The sequence below is a fragment of the Hippoglossus stenolepis genome, chromosome 12 (genome assembly GCF_022539355.2).
Source record: "Hippoglossus stenolepis isolate QCI-W04-F060 chromosome 12, HSTE1.2, whole genome shotgun sequence".
NCBI classification, from domain to species: domain Eukaryota; kingdom Metazoa; phylum Chordata; class Actinopteri; order Pleuronectiformes; family Pleuronectidae; genus Hippoglossus; species Hippoglossus stenolepis.
The window spans coordinates 19,159,961-19,177,312 of record NC_061494.1 but is presented as its reverse complement, the minus strand read 5'-3'; the positions used below and the strand labels follow the sequence as shown (position 1 = coordinate 19,177,312).

The 17,352-nt window shown below is 43.8% G+C and overlaps 1 protein-coding gene across 1 annotated transcript in view; it reads left to right on the top strand.

Annotated features, from left to right (window-relative positions):
• Positions 1-17,352, top strand: part of lrpprc (leucine-rich pentatricopeptide repeat containing) — a 49,324-nt gene that overhangs the window by 9,634 nt on the left and 22,338 nt on the right. Inside the window, exons 12-23 of the mRNA XM_035172956.2 lie at positions 568-686; positions 774-864; positions 2,108-2,177; positions 4,257-4,284; positions 4,790-4,847; positions 5,694-5,800; positions 6,589-6,666; positions 6,847-6,918; positions 7,145-7,258; positions 7,364-7,494; positions 7,832-7,917; positions 12,230-12,434. Coding sequence (XP_035028847.2) covers positions 568-686; positions 774-864; positions 2,108-2,177; positions 4,257-4,284; positions 4,790-4,847; positions 5,694-5,800; positions 6,589-6,666; positions 6,847-6,918; positions 7,145-7,258; positions 7,364-7,494; positions 7,832-7,917; positions 12,230-12,434 — 1,159 coding nt within the window. The remainder of the gene's footprint in view (positions 1-567; positions 687-773; positions 865-2,107; positions 2,178-4,256; positions 4,285-4,789; positions 4,848-5,693; positions 5,801-6,588; positions 6,667-6,846; positions 6,919-7,144; positions 7,259-7,363; positions 7,495-7,831; positions 7,918-12,229; positions 12,435-17,352) is intronic.

Genomic DNA, 17,352 nt, shown 5'->3' with positions numbered 1-17,352 from the left:
CCTTCCCTGGGGCAGGACCTCAGGGCTCTGCTAGAGTGCAGGGTGATGGTGCAAGAGTCCACTTCAGGCCGAGTGCGTGTTTGTGTGCATGTATCCAGCAGTCCAAGGTAGAGAGAGGGGTGTCCATTAGCATTTTGTGTGTGTGTGTGAACTGAAGGAGTGACAGAAAGTATGTGCCAGCTCATTTCTTAGAGCCATATTTTAACAGTGGGTTCACAGCTCCAGGCCTGTGCATGAAAGTGAATGGAGCAAAGTGCTGCCAAAACATCAAGGTTTAAATTTATAAAATGTAGGAAACTAATCTCATACGCGACTATTTATCCAAATGTCAAAAATATTCTCATTTGCGAGACCAAACGTTTATTTGATTAGTCAGTGAAAACCGATGTTTTAATCTATGATTAAATCAAGGTCATAAAAAAGGAGCTGCAAGTAATTCTGGGACTCTTGATATTCCATCATATGTGTCATAGGTCTTTAACTTAATTCATTCTGGTCTTAAAGTCCTAAATGTAACTTTTTGAAACCCTGAAAGATGATATTAATGACTTTGTGTGTGTGTTGTAGGTGTAATGGAGGTGATGAAGGGGATGCAGGAACTCGGCGTGACCCCGGACTCTGAGACTTTGTCCAACTACATCCTCCCTGTCTTCCCCAGCACAGAGGCAGCTCGACAGGCCATCACGGTAATGTGTTTGAATGTAATGTGAAGTTTTTTTAAATGTATTTATTTTTTGTCAGTATAGTGATTTTTATCTATTTATTTCATTTAGGATGCTGGCATCTCTCTGGACTCTGACAACTTCTTGTCTTTAGAGGTCCGCTCCTTGGCAATGAGCGACTTGGCAAAACTCTACACCCTATGTAAGCCTACACACACACACACACACACACACACACACACACACACACACACACACACACACACACACACCACTGCATCTCAAGCTCCCATCATTATAAAAATCGCTGCTATGCCTGCGGGCTAATTGGGCCAGCGTCAACACACACAGAAGAGTTTTCAGCTTTCCTTCCTACATTTCCCCTCTTACCCGTCTGTGCTCATCAGGCCTTTTAAGAGATTAGTCTGTGTGAATATGTAAAGAGCGAGAAACGAGAGGTGCCTGAACCGGCAGCGGGATGGGATCAAGAAGTATCTTTAATAATGGATGATTCTTCTTGTTTTCTGTCTTTCATCTCGTTTTAGTCTCAAACATCCAGCTTTGGTTTCCACATACATTGCTCTCCTTCGTCTTTATGTATTTCAGTGTCCCTTTATGGATTTATTTTTTTCTGATGGAAATTCTTCTCCTTGCTATACAGTATCACCAGAAACACAGAAAGCTTCCTTCAAAATGTTTATCAAGCAAGGAATTTCCAGACCTTTGCTGCTTTCAGCTTCATAAATTGAAAGAATTCACAGCTTCGCTTCGGTTATAAATCATTTTAAATTGAACACGTTTGGCTTTTCAGACTTTTTCCCGAACAAGTAATTCAAAGTCGTGTCCTTGGACACTAGAACTGGAATTCTTTCACAATTAGTTTCCGGCCAGGGCCCCTCATACCAGATATAAGAAAGAATTTGTAGAATTATCGATAATGAAAATTGTGCGCAGCCCTGGAAATCTTCTGAACTTTATAATTCTTGGTTTTTGCAGTTGAAACAGGCCATTCAGCGACCGGCTTGAATCCCAGAAACTGCAGAACTACTTTTTTGAGCAAGGATTTTTCTGGTTGAGTTATACTGTGGCCAAACAATAGATGCCTGGAAAGTACCCAGAAGTGAAGGTTTTAATAACGTGTGATGCTGGATGTTGTTGAAAATTCAATAGATAGAAGTAAAATCATTTCTGCTCAACGTTGCATACAACACATATCAGCGTTTGCCAGGGAATTCACTTACTGTCTCTGTGGATGGTAACAACTTTATGGGCAATAGGATGAGCACATGGTAAAGATGGCGGGCTGTCCCAGTCTATGTGGTTAATGGGAAACACTGCATATAATCCCATCATAAACCACATTGCTCAGGCCACACGAAGACAAGTTGTTTCAGGCTTTTCTCTTTCTTTGCCTGTAATCGTTTTTCTGTCCGTCTTCATTTCAGTGTCGGATCCCTCCTTCCCCCCGTTGGACCATAACAGTTTCCGCAACAGCCTCATCCAGGGCTTCAGAAAGTGAGTCAATTAGCCCGTAGTCTGCTCGTCTTCTCCATCATTTGATATTCCATATTTCTCCATATTTTGCCTCATAACTCCTGACTGGCGTTTTAGGGAGGCCTGTAGCACTATTGGAGGTCAGCGCGGCATATGCTATGAATATGACATGTGCAGCATATCACACCATCTACAGTGTGGATGTGTATGGGCAGCTGTGGGGAAAACACTGCATCACACACACTGGCAGACATACATACACACACACACACACACGGGTGCCTCATGCATATGGAGGCCTACATCCCTCAGCTCTCGCCCCAAAGCACCGTGGGAGATATGTAAATTAGCAGATGCCCACCACTGCCCCTTATACCCAGACACCCACACACACACACACACACACACACACACACACACACACACACACACACACAGAGTTTGCCTTAGGACCACGGTCGGACCTGTGGGCTTTTGTTGAAATGGGTGTTTATGAATATTTACAGTTTAACACCACACGTCCACACAAAAACATTGTGGTCCCTGAGCGAAGCTGGAGGTGAGTCAAAGAGAAAAGTGCTGACCTGACTGCAGGGACCGAAGTATTTCTTCCACTTGAAAACAAAAAACATGCTCCGTTTAGTTTAACTTTGAACTTTTCAGTCGGTCCATGAATTCCATATCGTAGCTGTGGATGTTAAAAGTTTAACTGACATAATAGATGAAAAAAGAAAATGGGGTGTATTTTAAAAATGTATCCTATCCTATTTTTTATAAAATAAATTCAAGTTGCAATGAACGTTCTTGTCCTGGGACATAATTTTAAAAAAAAAGAATGAATAAAGTTCTCTTAAGATGATAAATCTGCTGTAGGTTATCTATATTTTCAAGGAAAATTTGTTGTAACAGCAAATGATGATTTAAAAAAATAAAAAAAGCACGACAAAAAAAGCACAAATGTAGATTTCCAGATTGTTTGTGCAGAAATTGGCAGATCTATCTTCTTGTGTGAAGTTTGGTTTATTTCAGTATATTCGTTATTTGTTTTTCCACTTCCTCTCCTCCATAAGCTTTGCACTCATTGTATTAACACACACACTCCTCTGACTGTTAGGTTGCCTGACAGGGTCATAATTGGGCTTGTCACTTGGGAACTGTGTGTGTGTGTGTGTGTGTGTGTGTGTGTGTTAAAGAGAGAGATTGCCGTGTCATTGCAATGCGGGACCTGCCCCTGTCAAAGACAAGGTCAGGGGATAATTTAATCATTAAAGACCTCTTCTTCTTCTCCCTTTCCTTTTCTCCTTCCGCCAACTCGCTGACAACGCCAGAAATGTCACACACTGTCATCATTTAGCCTCAACGTGTGTGTGTGTGTGTGTGTGTGTGTGTGTCTTTTGTGAAGCCATCTCACTTGTCTCTTGTACTGTGGGATCGAGGGTGTCAAACTGAGAAATCTGATGCGTATACTTGCTGTATAGTATTGTACTACCCTGTTAGTACAGTAGCTATGTCGTGTATATATAATGATATATTATAAATTATTACTTGCTGTCAGAAAAATGTAATCTGAAGTTATTTATCGTAAATATTTTTGTTATATTTAAAAATGTATATAGTAGTATATTAGATATTTCCTCGTAGAGAAAATGCAAATTAAAAAATGTTACAATATTCACATCGGAAGAATGCCTGTTGCTTTTATGCAGACATTAAATTTACAGTACAATCAATTGACACTTGGAGTTAAAATATGTTAAAAGCTGATTATATGTGAGAAAAACTTTCATGGAAATGTGTAAAAAACAAGAGCTGATAAAAGTTTTTAGGTCTTGAGTTTTCTCAATGAGCTTTTTTATTGGTATAAGAAATAGAGAAAAACATGGATGAGAAGAATAAATCAGTTCTGGAATTGTGTGGTGGACATGTTTCTGTAGCTTTGCTGTCAGAAATGTAAACCGTGTTCTATGTTTTGCTGCCTAAAAGCATAACGCTTATGAGCAGATTGCACATTAATGCTGACATGTTCTAGTGTTGTTGTTGACCTGCTGTTGAGGCGAGTCCACTGGGTGCTCATGTCTTGTCCTCTACTGCCCCCTGCAGGTCTGATGATGTGGAGAGCATGGCGAAGGTAGGTCTTTGTGAAGAAATCGTACACCACTACAAAAAGATACAGGATTTCTCATTGTGAAAGTATAACAGACAATACTTCAATTTTTTTTTTTTTTTATATGATGGCTTACTCCTTGAAGCCAAATAGCCAAGATAAACTAACACCATCTGCTGCGCACTGGGTTTCATTTAGGGAGAATAAACAATATGTGACAAATACCATCTGCTGCTTTTTATCTAAATCTCCTTATGGCAGAGTGAGCGTTTAAATAAAGATATGTTGTGGGCAGATATTCATCTGGATTCAGAATGTACATTTTTTTTTTCTCAACTGGCTTCTGCAAAATGTAGTTTTAATTATTTAAATAAAGAAAGTTGTAAGACAGTTAATACAAAATAACACATTTCTCATAGCCCTGTCTGGGATGTTATTCTGTCCTAAACCCACTACAAACTACAGTGGGAAAGTCCTTTGAGTACTGTGTGTGTGTGTGTGTGTGTTAAATTGTTTGTCTTTTTTCCAGATCACAGAGCTGTTATACAAAGACAAGCGCTTCAGCAAGGAAGGCTCCAAGCCTGCTGGTAAGCAAACCCAGACACATCATATCTGTCAGTGTTCTCAAATGCAAGATGTGTGTTTGTACGGGTGCGAGAAGAGAGAAGGTGTGTGTTTTTGTGTATCTATTAGTCACATATCGGTATTCAAACTTGCAGACTGCACTCTCTGCAGTCTCAAGACACCTTTCTGCTATAATTCAGATGACAGAGCAATCCTGTTTGTGTGTGTGTTTATGTTCAGTCTCATTAGCAGCAGACTGCTGACCGGCCCGCTCCTCGCCATGAAGCCCGTGTGTGTGTTTATGTTGAGGTGTGTGTCGGTGTGTGAGAGTGAAAGACCTGCGCTCTCTCCGTCTGAGGAAATAGAGCCTGGCTGCTGACACAGCGCTGACTAGTTAAAGTGTATGTGTGTGTGTGTCAGTGCAGGACAGCATCTCTGGTCTGGCAGTGAGTGTGTGTGGAGTGTTAATGTCACTCTGTGTCAGTATGCGTGTCACAGAAAGTCCCCACTGCTGAAACTGGTGTGTGCTGGTGGGAGCGATGGAGACTGTTATCCATGTCACATCCTTTTAGACGACATCTGCGATTGTCGGTGTGTGTGTGTTTGTGTGTGGGAGTTGAAGTAAGGGGAGCCTGTCACTACCAGCCGTCGCACATTCACTCACACTCCAGCCGAAAGCAGCCTCTGTCAGCAGAAAAGAGACACAAACACACACTCTGCAGAGGTTACAGGAAAATAGTATAAACGCACAAATGGATTCAGTGACTGACACAGTGGCAAATTAAATTTATTCCCAAGACAACTCCTCACTCACTCTACCTCTCTCTCTCTCCTCTTTTTCTGTGTGTGTGTGTTTTTGTCCCATCCAGAAGGGGCATCCTACTTCTTGTACAATCTGTTCGACTCCAGGACAGAGGGGGAAGTGCAGGCACAGGAAGAAAAACTGCGGAAATATTTAAATCAGCTACAGGCTCAGGTACAAATACACAAACACACACTTTGAAAAGGTGACTGAAAACCGTCACACACACACGATACACCACTCCTACTCAAATTTATATCCAGTCCATTCATAACCTTCCCACGTTAAAGGAGCTTACACATTCTGATCTGAGACGATTTGCAGTGTGTAATCAGACGCACGCACGCACACGCATGCACGCACACACACACCCTCCTCCTGCTCCATTTCTGAAGAGTGAAGGTTTGAGTCGGGGCATCCAGACATGTTGTGGAAGATTAAATCGTGTTTTACACTCTTTGGTTAAAGGTCACGTCTTAACTGGCCATTTGGAGTTCAGTGAAACAGTTGCCTGCTCCGGCGTGGAACCTTTTTGCAGTCACAGCAGAAGTAGAACAAATTATCTTCAAACTAGAACAGTCCCTTATGAAACTACATTTGAATTTCCTTGATTCAGATTTCCATTAATTGATTATTCTAGTAGTAGTTAACAATGCTGATCACCAGGTAGCATCAGATGTTCAGATTTTCCATTTCAATAATTCAAAAAGACAAAAGCAAATTATTGTGACGTGTGGAGAATTGGAGCCTGTCTTTCAGTGTTTCCATCACTCAAATCTGCCTGCCACCAAAACAATTTGTGTTCTCCAGTCGAAATGCCAGTATTTCCACTATGTTCATAATGTTCATCTGCTGATCTCAACCTTTGACCTCAAAACACAAAGTTGTGCTCCAGCTGTTCAGACGACGATGATTGTTGCTTTCACGATGCTGATTTTCTTCCTCTTGTCTCTTCTGTGCAGAATATAAAAATTTCACTGAACATCTTCAAAGGTATCAGGAACCTGCTGGAGTCCTATCATGTCCCAGAGCTCGTCAAGGTACAGAGCCCGACAACCCCCCCCCCCGTCATTTATAGTACAAATGTTTCGTAGAACAGTTTTAAGTTCAGTCACTGGAGAAAATAATCAGACAAACCCAACAGCTAAAGCCTTAATATGACAGACTGAGGGTGTATTCCTAATGCTTATGCTTTCTGTATTTATATGTGTGTGCTTTAGGATGTGATCGCTCTGGTGGACCCCAAAGAAAGAGTGTCCAGTGGCTCTATGTCAGCTGCTCCCCGTTTTGTTGTAAGTAGCCCATCCTGAGGGTGACAAATACAAAATATTCAAAATATAGTGAGATATAACATAGATATTTATGTGTTGCATTTAGATGCACTGTATGAATGTGGGAATGGAAAAACTGTAGTGTAAAGTTCTCTGAGTGGTAATCAAGACTAGAAAAGCCCTATATACCATGTAATGATAATCAATAGAATGTGTTTGATCATGTGCACCTCTCTGTCTCCTTCAGGGAATCGAGGGAAGGGTTGTGGCGCTTGAGAATAAATTAGCTGAACTGAAAGCAGAGAACAAACCGTTGGGCTTCATTCTCAAACAGACCATCCAAGCTCTCTGTGCCGAGGAGGTAGGATTTGTTTGGATCGCTCCATCTCACAAAATCTCTTCAAACGAGTGGTTTCGCCTTCCTCTTGTTGACCAATGCAATGTGCCCGTTCTGTTGTCTGATCAGAACCTGCAGCGCGCCCTCGAGCTGAAGCAGCAGCACGAGGAGGAGCTGACGGCCGGTAGCTACGCCACCCTCATCAACCTGTGCTGCCGCCACGAAAATGTGGAGGAGGCGCTCAACCTAAAGAGGGAACTGTGAGTGGAGCAGGAAACACGCATATGAAAACTCTTTGCACCCACACTGCGACGCCAGGACCACTAGTAGGACATTAAAGTTTAACTTGACTGGTATTAGGGGAGACATTAATGCAGTGACCAGACCTTCTGTTAACTCGCTATAACACAGGAAACTCTCCCCCCTCCTCATCTCGTGTTTGTCTCTTCACTCACCACCTGGTTTCAACATCAGACAGAACTCCAACAGGAGAATGTACATTAGATGAGTTGCATTACTGTAAGTGGAATACATTAATCTAATCTCTCTCACCCTCTCTCTCACCTTCTCTCTCTCTCTGTCTCTCCCTGTCTTCAGGAGTCGTAAGGACTCATCGATATCGCTGGATGCTGGTAAATACATCGCACTGGTCAAGGTGCTTTCCAAGGTGGACAGAGTGGAGGGTAAGTTACTGTCAGGCTGCAGCTAGTTCATATTTGTCTTCATGGTTTAATCTGGCTTTGTTTATTACTAGTGCAGTGCCAGTATGTATTAGGCTGTTTGCTCGGCCAGTGGTGATGCTAGTTGCAGTTTTCTTTCTGAAACTGTAAAAGTGACCTGCAGTAATTGACCTGCGACGTAAAGTAAAGACCGGCAGCTGAACTCAGAGCTGTTCACCTGTTCACCAGCACGTCTCAGTACGTAGAACCCTGAACTGGAGAATCAACACGCTGTTGTCCCAGTTGCTCTGCTGCAGAGCACTGGTCAACTGTTGAGTCGAACCTTAATAATATTGACTATCAGATTTCCAAATTGCACCATATTCGACACTGCACTTCTTTGGCCTCTTAACAATAAACGTGTCAAGAGGGAAGGCAATAAGATGAACGGTTCTTGAGATATGCATCACACAGAGAGACAGATTTCTGGAATTATTAGATAGTAGATAGATTAATCTTTATATCTAAAAATTGTCTGGTAAAGTATAAAAAAAAAAGTAACTTCTTCAATCTTCTTGTCTGGTCCAAACCAACTGTCCAAGAAACAAATATTTTGCTTAAAGGATTGAAAGCAACTTACTTATTAAAATGATTCTTAATTTCGTCTATTTGTTGAATTGACTAATCCCACTAGTGCGTAACTCTTCACAACTTTTTCCTCAGTAAGTCAGAGGAAGAGATCAGGCTTGAACTTAAAAAGTGTGTGTGTGTGTGTGTGTGTGTGTCCAACTCTGTCACAATCCGTCTCTCTCCCTCCCTCAAACCACATTAGCGAGCCATTTCCTGAATGCTACGGTGGGTTTCCTTCAGCCCATCGAAGACCCAATTACTATCAGATTTGCGGCGCTGCTTTTTGCACACAATGACAGGCAAAATGTTTCCCTTGTCTGTCCTCGCCTCTCCTCTCCTCCCCTTCCTTCGCTCTCTCCGTCTCTCTACCTGACCCTCTCTCCCCCGATCTGTCAACGAGCGTGTCATTCTCTCAACCCCCACCCCCGCCGCCCCACCCCTTGCACACATCCGCGTCAGGGAGAAATGAGAGAGGGGGGAAAATTACAGGACTCTGTGTATTTTTCCAGAATTATTGAAATCCGCCTTGATGCTAATGGCAGATCATGTCTGCCGAAGTGCTTGAGCATTTCACACACAAACACACACACACACACACACACACATATGCAGTGACGTGCAAATTTGCATGTGAATTCAAGCAAAAGGCATTTGGTGGTGTGTCCATCTGTGTGTGTGTTGGGGTGTGTATAGGGCTAACGCATTTGCCATTAGCCAGAGTGTGCATATGGAAGGGACGCTTGTCAGCCACATTAGCACACATGGCTAACCTTGATGTTAGCCTGTCCCCACCCAGACGCTGGTCCGCCCCGGCTCCCAGCACACACCAGGCCCAGCTGAAGATCATGTTTCCTGGCATCTTGCTTGATTTCTCGCCCTCTCTAATGGCTTTGTTGTTTTCGCCCTTGTTTCAAAGCATCTCCTCCCACCTCGCCGGGCAACTTTACTACATTTCCTCCTTGTGAATTTATCCTGATGTCACCTTTCTTCCACCTTTTGGTCTTTAACTTTTCCTTTATAATTACTCTCTCGCCTTCTTAACAACTAATTATGCGTCGACCCAGTCTCGTGAATGTGACGTCTCCGGAGCGCCATGAAAAAAACTTTAAATTTGGCACAACTGAATGAACTAGATATTTCTATAAAGGCTCTATAGACAATATTATTATGTCACATTTGTATATCCAAGTGCATCCTGTCACCCAGTGAACCTGCCATAGTATCAACATGGACTTCAGGAGCCTTTACCTCCTACCTTTACTTCTCTCGCTCCATTATTTTAAATACTACTCTCCTCTATCAGCGTGCGTCTCTTTGACCTACCCTTGCCTCTCTGCCTCCCTCTGTCCATCCTCCCACTTTGGTAAATACAACTTGTTCTGGCTTCAGGTGGTCAGGGTCTGGCTTCAGGTGTGTGTGTGTGTGTGTGTGTGTGTGTGTGTGTGTGTGTGTGTGTCTTTGGGAAAAAGAGCTAGCAGTCAAGTCATTGAACATTAGATGAACCATCGGGCTGTGTGATGTTTGTTTACCTGGCCTGTCTGCCTCCCCGTCTCTGTGTGTGTGTGGGGGTCTGGCTTGCTTTGCTGGCTACGATGCTCGACTGAGCTGATGGATATGCATACTGGCTAAACGGAACGGATAAAAGGAAAGATGGAGGGGGAAATGTGGGGATGGTGGACGGAGGGATGTTAGCTAGTTGAGCTCCATTTGGGCAGATCATGTCCAAGCCACTGGTCTCAGTGATTAACGGGTCTGTCAGAGACTGATGGAGAGAGGTAGGGATAGAAGGGGGCAGGGGTAGAGAGTAAGAGAGACCCATTAGGAGCATTAGAATTAGTTTCATTTTATCAGATCGTCTCTCTAAAGGAAAGTTGTTAAATGTTGATCCTGCATTTTAGGTCGAGCTTGTTTGTGCTTTTGCTTCAAAGTGATCACAGTTTGTTATTTTCCAATTTAGTTTCAGTCTCTCTTCCGTTTTGACACAAACGTAATTGAAGCTCAATTAAGAGACAGCCCCCCTGTATTGTCACCTGTTGTTGAATTAAGACATGGACATTTGCGTTCGATCTGAAAGCAGCTTAAGTTCCCTCTTTGCTCCAATCCTATTGTGAAATGGCTACCAAATGTTTGGGGATTTAGCCTAAAATTCCAATACGGTGCACGATTAACATACATAATCTTGATTTTGTAGTTTTCAGGCTGTTTCTGTTGAACGATAAACTACATTATGCCAAGTAGAGGTTTGAGGCAGTCGCAGCCACTGATTTCCTGAATGTGCACTGTTCTAATGTGGCAGCATTAAGTTCCCTTTTTCTACCTTCTTCACACATCAAACCTTTATATAGCAAACCAAACCTTTTCCTCTGACAAGCTTCATTCCCCTGTCATTGTCATCCCTCTAATTCTGTGTCTCCTCCATTGCCAGTTACCCTTACTCCATCCTTCCCTCCTCTATTTTCCCCTGTCCCATCTGTGACAGCGTTTCTCATCGCCATAACAATTGGCAGAGAGAGACTGAAATTAGGATGCCAAAGCACTCACCAGTGGCCCCGTCCCTCACCCCACAAGTGTGTCTGTGTGTGTGTGTGTGTGTGTGTGTGTGTGTGTGTGTGTGTGTGTGTGTGTCTGTCTGTGTGAATGTGTGTTCCCAGTAGAGAATGACACCCCTCATTATAGGTTTTGTTATATTACCAGTTACTTAGGTGTTGTGCAGAAATACTTTTCTGCATTTTTATCAGTGTTTGCTACAGTTTTCACCGACATAAGGAGCCAGGATTTTAAGCGAGTGAATTTTAAGCGAGGTGCCATTATTGGCTGCAGTTGGCGAAATGACTTCATACACATTATTCAAATATATTCAGTTTCTCTGCATCTCTCCATCTCCACCTTCCCTCTCGGTCATGCTGTATAGATTAGTATCTGTGGTGGAGAGCGGCTGTATCGCTGTCAGGCCATTAGGAGCTGTCTAAATAGACAGTAAACGCATCTTAATTAGCTTACGATTACACACACGCATACATACACTGACATACACACGCACTCATACACTCCCTTTTCACCATTTAGCCCCTGGTGTTGGCCAGATGGGCGCGTGGCCCAGTAAAAAGCCCTCCATTACTGGCTGGACTTGACCAAACTGATCCACCCCTCAGCCCGCTTACCGGGGTCTCACCGGGACTACTGCGGGCCCCTGTTGCCACATACCTATAATTTAGCCCCCCAAGTGCTTTCCACATGGCCACGGCAAAAAGCCGGCCTCCATTGTAGGGGTCTGGTAATTGTAGTCTCATTTAGAAAACCGCAAGTAGCAATTAGCGCAGAGTTGGCATTATACGGGGTTGGAATTGCATCCCCGCTGGGCGCAAAATGCTGTTTTAATATGGGTTTGTTTTCCCCACATGGAATTAGCTAAAGGGGCTTTTTATCATATTCACACACCCTACTCTTCTCCCAGCTACGCTCTGCCCACCTCTCGCTTTCCCTCTGCATCATCTCTCTTTCTCCTTCTCTTTTCCGTCGTTTCATTTATTTTTTTGTCTTTACCTCTGAATCCCTCTCACCATCCCTTGTGTGTTGTTTTTGATTGAACGTGGTCTTACCAAAGCATCAGACATGTTGAGGAGCTATAGGAAGAAGTGTTTCTGATGTAAACATGTCGTGACATGACGATGTCTGTCTGTTCTGTATTTCCCTTTCGCTCTCTCAGAGGCGGTGGACATCCTGAAGGAGATGAAGGAGAAGGATGTGGCGATAAACGACGCCAACGTCACCATGCTCTTCTACACGTTAAACAGCTTAGTGAGCAAAGGTGCCGTCCCCATCCGACGGCTGCAGGACACCATCTTCACCCTCGGTCTGGCCAAGCCCACCGCCAATCTCTGCTCACCCCTGATTTCAGCCTATCTGGAGAGGTACTAAAATCACACATGCACTGATTTCTACAATCATATACTAACAGATTCAATGTGTTATGTTGTTATTTATTTTTTTATTCCCTCATTGTATATTTTACCATCAGAAGTTCTCCACTAACCAGAGAACAAGCTCACTTTTGTTGTCATATTTTCGTCTTCATCTGCCAAACCCGGTTGCCAGGTGTGTGTATGTCTGTGTATCGCAATGAGTCACTCATCCCTCCCTATGATCATAGCTGAGGTTACATTCTGGGTCAGCGATTCAGACAGAGAGAGGATGTGGAAATTGTTCATTTATGTGTGTGTTTGTGTGTAAGATTGGTTGTTTGCGTGTGTGTGATATTGTGCGAGTGCATTGCTGGAGCCAGTTTTTTCATTTTTTGTTTGAAGATTCACCAGCTGCACCCTCTCCCATGAGCCCCCACCCTTGATCTCACCCACTGCTATACTCCAAGGTGTGTGTGTGTGTGTGTGTGTGTGTGTGTGTGTAGTGCGAGAGATGGCCATCAATGCTTCCTCCCATAATGCAAATATGCAAATGTTTTACAAAACACTGGCTTTGGGATCACAAGTATTACCCAACCCCACAAATCCATTCTGTGTGTTTACGTTGCTGTGTTTTATTTGTCAGAGCAGCTTTTAAGTAGATCAACTCATTAGCATGTTAATTATGTACAGAGCACTAATTGCTGGATTTAACACAGAGACGCAGTGCGCCGTTTGGGGCCCGGCACCACACACACACACACACACACACACACGCCCTGCACATGCTTTCATACACACTGTGTAACTGTAGTGTACATGCTACTGCAGAGGTAGACCTCTACAAATGAAGCTTGTGCAAACACACACAGGCTCAGATGCTCACACTCACTGGTGCTCCCCCGCCGCTTTTTGTTTTGCTGTAAGTCTGCGCTCTGGCACAAACAGAGTTTCCAGGTTCACTTGTTAATCACTGCCTCGGTGAGATTAGCAGGCTAATTTACTTCTGGGTCATCAACAGCAGGCGAAAACACACAAACGCACACATCAGCGTACCGCCGCCCTGCTCACAAACCAAGTGCCAGTTTCACTTCCTTCAAATGATACAGCAGTGAACACACACTAATGTCCACAAGTAAACAAGGTTGAATTCTACCACAATCTGTCTTTTGTAATTGGTGCAACTGTGTTTTTACCTGGCTGATTATACTCGTATGTAGCTGCAGTTATTTTGACAGTGGTCACCTTGATAATATTATCGATTGTTGTTGTTTGAAAAGTTTAGATTCTTTACAAAATACACAGCAACATATTTCTTGAAGTTCTTCTAACTTTGACTCTTTAGTGAGTGCCTGCTCTAAACCTGCCTGCTTGGAATGGGATGTTAACTTGTCCTGTGGCGACGCTGGTGGCAGCTTTCTTTTTGAAACTGTAAAAATACAAAATACAATAATTGAGCTGCAGGCCTCACTCCACAGAACCCTGAAGCTGCATCACTGCTGCTGCACAAAGAGCTGTTCACCCAAAGTTCATTGAAGCTCGACTCTGTACACAGAATCGGAAAACTGGAGAATCAGCTGTTTTCGTGAATATCGAATGTACCATTTGTCCAAATCGCACCACATCCAAGACTAAACTGCCTTGTGCCCTTAAACAATACACCTGCCATGTGTGAGGCTGATAAGATGAGTGGTTCTTGAGATATGTGAGCCACATTTACACTGATAGAGATTCCTAGAACCTGAATGTTAAAAGGCTTCGTGTTAAATAATAATTGTATAATTGACTGATGTCAATTGAAAATGCATAAAAGAATATAAACCAGATTTAACCTGTAACAGTGGTTCAGCTCTGAGCAGGTTTGAATACCACAGCGCTTGACCTTTGAACTCCAGTCGAATCCATCTCCTCTCTCTCTTCCTCATTTCTTTTTCTTTGAACTTTATCCGGCCGTCTCCACTTTTTCATTCCGTCAGTCAGCAGTCAGACCGACAGTTGGGAGGAGGGACGGAAGGGGACGTGATGATAAAAGAGGACAAAGCAGGCATCATCCCCGCCTGCACCCGTCTCATCGCTGCGTCAGCGCTAATGACTTAATGAACACTTCTCTGGCAGATTAGCCCCTGACAGCTCATCATATGCGCCGCCCCGTTAGCCTTCACGCCCGTCCGCTCAGTATTGTACGTGCTGAACGGCTACTGCGTTAGCTAGCTGAGATTGCCACATCCTCATGGAGGTGATTAGCGTCAGAAAATGCTAATGAGTCCAGCTAAATGAAGAACTGGCAGGACACGTATGATAAGACAGTGTCGATGGAAGAGGAGGAGGAGAGAGCTCAGAGGAGAAATACTTGTTTTCTGTTCTGTTATTCAACTTGTTATCTAAAATCTATATTGAATACTAATCAGTATCTTGTATATTAACAATGACTGTTTACCATCAAAGACTTTGCAGAAACACACAGGATTTAGAATTGATATTTCACTTCTTCCCTTTTCATTGTTTTGTTTTTTTTAGCCTTGTTTTCCTGCTGAAGGAGGTAACTGATTTTAGCTGTACACTGCCTGATGAGCACTAAATGGCAGATAAGCTGTTTACATACAGATAATAAAGAAAATTAAACATTTAGCAACAAAAAGCCTTATATATTTCTGGGGTGATGATCTTAACTCAGAAACACCATTCCTAATAAAGGCTAACGGGTTGACTATACTTTCCGCGTTCCTAAAAATCAGGATTTGCGTGCTTACCTGATCCCACGTTCCATTCCAGTATCGTACCTGGAGCATGCACAGTCTACGCGTTCAGTCACCCTGTCATAGATTTTAGGCTGCACGTGGACATAGTGGTCCGTGCGAACGATAGCGGTCCTAAATTCATATTTTCAGTGTTTTGCAACTACTGAAGACAACTGATAGCGGAGATATTTTCAGCCTTGACATAACAATACGTCAATTGTGTCGAATAATGTGTTGTCAGCCTGTTTGAATGCCCCTGAGTGGCAAATCTAATGACGGAGTAGGTACGACTGTGTGGGTGTTGATGTGAACACTAGAACCATTCTTCAGCACATGTAACAGTGGGCTAGTGGTGTCATGATCACGCTCTCATTTGCGTTTTGAGACACACAGAGACACCTCGTCCCCCCCCCCCAGCTCGAGGACAGTGGCTTGATAACAGGCCTGCCGATCTCCTCCGAACAAAAGAAGGGGACGGAGAGGGAGAAAGAGTGTGGGGGGTGGTGGTGAGATGAGCCAAAATGAGCTTCCTTGTCTAATCCTTCAGGTTTCCACCGAGCAAAGCGCTTGTTATTTTTTCAGGGATTAATTGGCTGGAAAGTGGCTGACATGCAAAGTTGGGGACATTAACAGGGCTCCGCGCCGCAGTAAATGGCAACGCAAAGTGACAGTTAAATTGTACCTAGGGGAAATTATCCATCTTTCGACATCCTTAGCTCTTTTTTGGGGTGGATCGGCGGGCGGAGAGAGGGAGGGTGGGGAGGGGGTGTAATTGCAACGCCAGGCCCTTTTTTTTTTGCCAAGAGTGATGGGGTGTTTTTGTAAGGGATTATAAGTAGGTGTGGAAGAGCTTGATGGAGGAATGAATGAGGTGGACTGATAGAATGTGGAGGAGGAGTTTTGAAACATCCATCCATCCATGACTTGGCTACAATGAGCAGAAACGTCTCTCGTGTAAAACTCTTTGTTTACTACACAGCAACACGCAATGTGAGTCACATTAGTTTAATTAAAAATAGCGTTTGTCTCATTTTTGTAGTAAATTGCGTCCCGCCGTGCCGCCTCCTCTGTCTCTGCACTCTTTCTCTCCGTCGCTCCTCTGAGTCGTTCAATCCGACTGTTGTGCAGCTGAACAGCCTCTTGACTGGCGCTGCTGAATAATGTTGTCCCTCTTCATTTCAATTAGCGGACCTCTTTACCTTCCAACCCTCATCCCTCCATCGCTCTCTCCTGCTTCTGCCAAACTCAAGGTCACTTCATTTCCTTTATTTTTTTGTCCGGCGGTAAGTTGGCCTTTTTTTGGGCATATTTCTCTGATCAGCTCATCTAATTGATTAGAGGAGAAAACACTTGAGAAATTACACGTGTTCGCTCACTCACTGTCCCTATCACGCTCTGTCTCTCTGTCTTTTTCTGGCTCACTTACTCTGCCCCCTTCCTCCCCCACGGGTGCCCTATCTGCTTTGACCTCTGCGTGATTGACATGGTAATTACCCAATCAACAGATTGATGGCAGCGCTGTCACAATAGAAGGGATTGAAGTGGTCTGTCTTCCTCCCCCTTCTCGCAGCTTCATGTTCTTTGGCTTCTTTCCCCCATCTCCGTTTCTCCACTTCTCTCGTTATCACTCCATCAGGTGCACTCATCCCCTCACCACGCGCTGTTTTGTTTGTTCATCCGCCCGCGAGGGATGGACCGTGTGCGGATTGGGGGTAGACTAAGCAAGAGAAGCATGACATGAGACGAGCTGGTGGTGGTAGGGGGGTCCTAATGTTGTTGCCATATTTCTGCTAAATTGCTCAGCTGGGGGGCAAGGTCGTCGGAGGGGAGTGGAAGCTGACAGCATGGAATCAAAAAGCAAGATGTAGGGGCGAGAAAGAGAAGAAAGAAATAAAGGAAGGAAGGAGGAGGAGATCGGGAGGAACAGGGAAATGAGAAGAAGAGGAAATTAGGGTTAAAGGGAGTCGGAGAGGACAAAAGAGGAGAAAGAAGTTGGGAGACGCGAGGGGAGCTGAGGGTAAAGATCAGTCGAGTCCTTTTATCGGTTGCATGTCTTCCTCTCTAAAAGCCTGTCCAGAGAGACATTAGCCCCTCACAGACAGGTGCGCTTGATTGTGTGAGAATGATGTATTGGGGCCAAAAGGCCTCATCACCCACAGTTGAGCTGTCATGAATTCAAAGGCCTGTATTGT